Source organism: Micropterus dolomieu, linkage group LG22 (genome assembly GCF_021292245.1).
Source record: "Micropterus dolomieu isolate WLL.071019.BEF.003 ecotype Adirondacks linkage group LG22, ASM2129224v1, whole genome shotgun sequence".
Taxonomy (NCBI): Eukaryota; Metazoa; Chordata; class Actinopteri; order Centrarchiformes; family Centrarchidae; genus Micropterus; species Micropterus dolomieu.
In genome coordinates, this window is record NC_060171.1 from 24680884 (window position 1) to 24687741 (window position 6858).

General features: G+C 40.1%; 1 protein-coding gene across 4 annotated transcripts in view; it reads left to right on the forward strand.

The window, feature by feature from the left end:
* btbd11b (BTB (POZ) domain containing 11b) overlaps positions 1-2218 on the forward strand; it is a 76471-nt gene extending 74253 nt beyond the window's left edge. For 3 of the 4 annotated variants that reach the window (XM_046038424.1, XM_046038425.1, XM_046038427.1), the window contains 4 exons: positions 87-168; positions 274-342; positions 547-660; positions 811-2218. In XM_046038424.1, the coding sequence (XP_045894380.1) occupies positions 87-168; positions 274-342; positions 547-660; positions 811-1020 (475 nt within the window). In that variant the 3' untranslated portion in view covers positions 1021-2218. Of the gene's footprint in view, positions 1-86; positions 169-273; positions 348-546; positions 661-810 lie in introns of all 4 variants that reach the window. The other variant, XM_046038426.1, reaches the window with a different exon arrangement.
* Positions 2219-6858: the final 4640 nt, after the last annotated feature.

A 6858-nucleotide genomic window follows, 5' to 3' on the forward strand; every position in this document is an offset into this window, starting at 1 on the left:
CACAGTGTTACAAACATGAATAAAATACCAAAATATTGGATTAGGCTGATCTTTCCTCTCTCACCCTCTGTGCTCTCTCTCTCAAGGTTTAAGACTCTTCTAGCAAACAGACCTTGCGGAGAAAACACATGTATTGAAATCAGTAATGTCAAATATCACATTTTTCAGGTGAGACTACTTTGAATTACACATGAACCACACTCATATTCCTTCCTTCATAAATTCTTATTTATCCTTGTATTGGAACCAGCAACATGTGTTTCTTCTTTTCAGCTGGTGATGCAGTATCTCTACTGTGGAGGGACGGAAGCTCTGCACATCAGGAACACTGATATTATGGAGGTTAGGTCGTTATTACGATTATAACTTGCCAGCTGTTTTTATTCTCTATAAAGCTTACAGTGAAAATAAACATTTGCCCTATGAAACAGTTCAATGTCATATATAGATATTGCACTGTTCAAATGAAACAACAATATCTATGATAAAAAATAAAACACATTCTAAATGTCAAGATTGAGTTGATTGTTTTTTTTTTTCCTCCAGCTTCTGTCTGCGGCCAAGTTCTTCCAGCTGGAGGCGCTGCAGAGGCACTGTGAGATTATCTGCTCTAAGAACATCAACACTGAGACATGTGTTGAGATCTACAATCACACCAAGGTGCAAAAATAGGATACACTAATACTACTGGACAGTCCAAAACAAGCTGTGCTACAAAGCAGTAAGCTTAAGCCAAAAATGTGATCTCTAATTTCATGAAAATTGTTTTTTGTTTGTATTTTCTTTTTTTTTCTTTTTTTTTTTTTACAGTTTCTTGATGCTCCAGACTTGGCATCCTATATAGAGGGCTACTTCCTAAAGAACATGGTAATGCTGATCGAGTTGGAGCCCTTCAAACAGCTGCTGTACGACGCGCCTCCTGATAGCCCCGGATGTGACATCCTGGAGGCCCTAGAGAAAACCCTAGCCATCCGCATCCAGTCCATCCACCTGTCCTCCTCCAAGGGATCCATCGTCTGACCTCCTACCTGAGAACAGGAACAGATCCCATTTATCAGAGAAATTTATATTCATCTTTGTGTCACATGACAGAGACGTGACACTGTATTGAGATGCATCTGAGTGACGGATAAATTCAAGTGAAAGAGAAAAATAAGACTTGTGGACTGTCCAATTACATTGTTTGTCTCTGTGAAGCTCATCAGTTGCTAATATGCTTCTTGTTATCTTAGCACAGGTGGTCTGTCTGTCTGCCTCGTTGATATCTATCAACTATGAATTACAGTAACATACAATGACATAAGATAGCTGTATTATGCCACACTTTGCCAATAACATAGATTACTGTAACAGTGTCCCTCATTCAGCAAGAATTTCTCAGCTAAGTAGTACACTCTGCGTGTTACATGTGAGACTACGAAAACTCAGAGGAAGAGTTGCAGCCAACTGCAACAGTCAGAGCATCTGAATACATGGCTCAATGTACCTCAGTGTAATGTGATAAGCCATCAGTGTATCCCTTCCTAGCTGTGAGGAAGAACTGCTGCCTCGTGTTTGTGTTAATATTTGCTTGAACGTGTGGACCTGTACAGAATACTTCATTTGTATATTTGTCAGTCACTTAACACTATCTGTGCTGATTACTCCTGGGTTGATTACTCTAGCCAAACAAGACAAAACAACTGACAAGTACCTGCAATGTGACTGATGCAAAAGAGGGACGTTCATTATGTGACTTTGGGCAAACAGGTGGGAAAGAAGACTTTTATTTCCTCCACTACTGTGTAAATATTGTTGATAAAAAACAGAGCTATTGATTATGTAAGTTAATGTATATATCCACCAATGTTTTTTCTCATGTGTCTTACTGTTGGATATTGCTGTAAAAACAAGAAGCTCATCTTTTAAATATCTATGTTTAAATGTTGCATGTCAGGGGGATGACTGTGTTTTGCTTTTTCGGTTTGAACTGTTTATAGATTACGTTGAGGAGACGAGAATATTTTTGTCATTAGCATGGGTCACTAAATGTGTAACAGTTAAATGGTGTTGCCATTCTGTGCGTGAGAGGCTCCAGGCCTGTTTAGTCCTGAACTGGGAACACTATGCTGTCAGCTGTTTTGCAAGGCTTGTGAGACCACATGACTTGTGTATTTGTGACTTGATATATCTTTCCTCTATAAAGATTAATATAAAGAATGCTATGAATCTGCTCTTAGATTCTTCTGCTGTAGTCTCTGACTCAAAAACACCCGCAAGGGGACATTTTATTATTCTGTGTGATGTAACATTTTGAAAGGGTTACAGTTAGTTGCTATTTTGTTCCCCACTGCTAAAAGGTTAGATCTCAGCTGGGAGGTGGTCTAATTGGAGCTATCTAGCAGGCATTAAGGAACATGACCACTCCTCAGTCATGCCACTCCTGGCCTTTGCAAAAATACCCAACCTTCCTAAACCACCTGCTCTTCTTCGCTCTTGTATTCTGCTTGTACAATTAATTTGGCATCCAATTCCACACAAGTCAACAGAGTCTTGGAAAATAGACTTAAATCACTGGCACAAATGAAACCTCTTGAACAAGTTCCTTGATTGGAGCCCCAAAAAAGACAAAATGTTGTAATAAAACTAACGTTGCATCACCCAGTTTACGTTATGTAAATCAAAATTAGCTTTCTAATGCTACTTGGAAGTTCCAAGACACCTGCTTTTATCTTAATAATTATCTTCATCTTTAAGTGCATGCCTTTTTATGTCTTCATCAAGGACCAAAATGCAAGTCTTGGACTCTTTGGTTGTTCTCATCGACAGTTTAAAATTGTGTCTCTTTTGTTATCATGTCAAACAAACTTAACTAAAACCTACCTATTAGCCTTAGTTAGCTTGGCTGTGTTTTGAAATCACTCCCTTGTACGCTAACTAGTCATCCTCATTCTGCGTCATCACTGACAGTTGTAATGTAGAGCCCATTTTGGCACCCATAAAATGCTGTGCATTACATTGTGGGATGGTTAGCAGAAAGTACTGTACATGCCATACTTTTCTGTCCCATTGTGGAATTGTTGAGAACACTATTACTGGATACGTTTACACATTCAAGTGACCGATGGAATAATGTATAGTACCAATAAGTCAGAGCAAGCAGAACATTTAATAGGCTCATATTTAGTATTTTCCCCATTCTCATATTTTCATGTAATATCATAGTTTATGGCTATAGTTGTTATTGTCAGTCGCAGCAGTTACAGCACTTTTGTGTTTTCTTATGTTTTATGTGCAAAATGTCATTCTAACAGCAGCAGTAGTAAGCAGAGTATGTAAAGTGTTGTGGTTACCAGATGGGGATACCAGATACAGGGAACCTTGCTTCCTCCCTTCAGTCATCTCATTATGGGAGGAAAGTTGTGTCCATATGTCTTTCATTGAAATACTCTCCTCAGGGCTTTTACATTTGCACTCAAACACTGTACAATGTTATGATGATTAACATCATGTTTACGGGCTGGTGTAGTTTCTTGAAGAAAGTTAGCTTCAGGTAGGTTGCTTAGCTGAAAAGGCTGTTGCACAGTGCTAACCACTGTACCAGTGTTGTTAGCTAGGCATACAGTTATCTCAATTGCTTCACTGAAGTTACACACACACACACACACACACACACACACACACACACTGCTCTGGACATGCCTTGGACATAGAAAATAGATTATTGATTAAATGGGTGCCAAGACCAAAAGAAAAAGAAAAGAGGAAAATGAGTTGAAAAATAGAGCTGGTGAAATGTGTCTTTCACAACAGTAAAATAAGTTTATTTAACTATTTAGGTTTATTTGATATTTATTGATGTATTCTGGTTTCGTAGGGATGCACATGCTGAGTATCGATCCGATTCCAGTTTAAGTGAATAAGCTGTATTCTTCACTGTGAGGAAGAGACAGGGTATCATTCTTTTATGTGTAAGGCAACATCAGGCTTGACTTGCTTCCTAACTTTATACTATACTATAGTACTACTATACTATACTAACTAATATTTGGGTCTACCGGTGCACTGCTGACACATCGCATAACCAAGTACGGAACTGAATATAACTGCACAATAGATTAGATCGCCCTCTTTGTCATGATACCCAATCAAGCTATTTGAGTCAGTATCAGGCAAATATCCGATATCCAAAACCTTCTCATACCTAAACGACAAAATAGATTGATTGTCAAGGGTCCCAAAACGACATAAGACTGCTCCCCAAAACAACACATAAGGGCGTTTTCTGGACCAGTCCAACAACAGCATACAGGACTGAAGTATGTTACATAAATCATGTGACCTCAGTCACATAATGTTAACATGTGGGTTTTTAGGTTTAAGCAACAAAAACCACTTGGTTAGGTTTAGCTTCTGAATCAAAGGCCTGAGTTGCTTGAGTAATCCATCCAACCCACCATCCTCCTTGCATTAACTTTTTTTCTCTTTATACAACATCACCTGACTTCCTCTGCCACTGGAGGTCGCAGCCTAATAAGAAACATAAATATGGGTCACAAAAAGCTAAATAATAATTGACCCATACTGCTATTTTTCTTGGGTAGATGGGCTGCCAACATTAGAAGCTGATTGGTGCATTTTGTTATATTTGGGGCTTCATACTCATATGGTGAAATACAAGTGAGCCAATATGCTGTAGATATTGTTTGAAGCAGTTTGCAGATGTGCCAAAGAGTTCAAAGAGGTGGAAGTGCAGAGGGGGTGTCACGGTCAGTGAGGGAGACAGACACACAGATGAAAAGCAAATAAGAGGAAAAAATCAATCAGACACATACCTATAAAGAGAAGTAGAAAGAGAGAATCAAAGCTGCAGAGAGAACAGACCTGGCCTTGTTTTCTTCTGCTTCACTCTCAAGGGGTAAAAGCAAAGCAGTGAGTGTGTGGTACTGCTGTTGTCAATGAGATGGGGCTGAAGAGAATTCCTCTCCCACTCCTCACGCAGACATGCATTGTGTATCGAGTTCACTTTTTTAAAACTCTTCACACACACAGTTCAACACTAACACTAATTCAACCAAAACACGTCATACACATGAGGATCAACTCGTAGTATACCAGAACACTGATAACATTTGTCTCAGTAACACTTTTTTTACACAAACAACATTAACAACCTTTACAAAATGTATTCCTAAAGTATCTCTCACTGTCTTTGTGCCATCCTGCTACAGTGACACCAAACATGACACTGATATTATTTTTTCTTCACATAAATGTCAGGGGTAGCAGGATACTCAGGGCTTATTTGGCTCCCATGTTTTTTTTAAAACATATTTAAGAAAAGCTTAACTCTCAGAATCAAATTACTGGGAGTAAACAATCCAGTCCAGACAGCCTCTTTGCAATTATTTTTTACATTTCCATTTATTGAATTATGTCTCATCTAATCAGTGTTCCTCAGATCCCCTTTAATGTCTCCAAAGAACTGGTGCAATATACCTCTCTCCTTTGAGTGTGTAGCCTATGGTATTTGCAGTGTTTGTGTGTGTGTGTGTGTGTGTGTGTGTGTAGAGACAGAATGGCGAGGGACAGGGGGGACAGCAGTTGTTAAGGAGTCGCCATGGTTACCGGCGCCCAGGAACAATGTTGAGCGAAGAACGCTCCGCTGTGTCAAAGACTGAGTGAGGTGCACGTACATGTACATGCTTATACATGGACACAATAAACACACATTCACACACACTCACAAGATGTCGTCATCCAACTGGATTCACTGCTGAACGAGTAGTTTGGAGAATGTTGTTCGAAGTAGAAATGATTTGTCATCAGATTAGCTGCGGCAGACAAGAAAACATGTGATTAAGCCGGGGAAATGTCTCTGTGGCCTGTTTTGTAAAGCACTGCTGGGCATCTTAATTCACTGGGCTGTGAACTGCAAGTGGACCACTAAGTAACGCCAAGAGAAGAAGCGAAGTCGTGAAGGGAACTCCACAGGGGGACACATTCTGCTATTATGGAAAAAACCAACAGCTTGACACTGTACATGATGGGGTTAATGTGAACTTCTCTGTGGCAGCTTCATGTTTCTTGCTATGAACTGGAATTTCTAGAGACGTATCTTTGTGTGTTGCCATGCTCTCATTTCTGAGTGTCCATTGTTCTGTTTAGCAAGTGGGTTGATGTGCATGTATCTGTGTGTGTGTGTGTGTGTGTGTGTGTGTGTGTGTGTGTGTGTGTGTATGCATGAGCAAAAGGGGAGTGTAAAAAGGGTGTTTGCCCTACTAACTCTGCCCCCAGTGCGAGCCCCTTCATCCTCCCCTTGTTGTCATGCACAGGCGCTCTCCCTTTGGCACAAAGTAGGTTGGCAGCACAAGAGCCATGTGTTTTAGCTCCACGCTTTGAAGGGGCTCAAAAAAAACTTTTCAGAACTGTTTCTGAGAAACAGGAGAAAAGGGAGAGAGAGAGAGACAAAAAAGAGGAGGAGAGTGGGGGTGAAAGAGAGTGTAAGTGTGAGGGAGAGAGATGGGGAGCAGAAGGAGCTGCAGACAAAAACAAGCTGTCTTCCATGTGGAGATTTGATCTCAGTTGTTCAAAGATACCTCTGTTGGACAATATTTGTGAGATTCTTCAAGAGACCCAACAACAGGTGAGTGTGGCAGGAGCAAAATGGGAAAAAAAGAAGTAGTAAAAAAGGAGGAAGATGGAATGAGTGGCGTCCTTTTGATTCAGGCAGACAAAAAGGAGGGGGTTGTTTTGGGGTTACTGCATGATTAGTAAACTAATGGCTCATCGTTTGGTTTGATGCACTTTTCTCCTTACTCCGATTTCCATCTTCATCTTTTGAAAATAAACGTATTGCCTTCTATTGATGGGAACTGC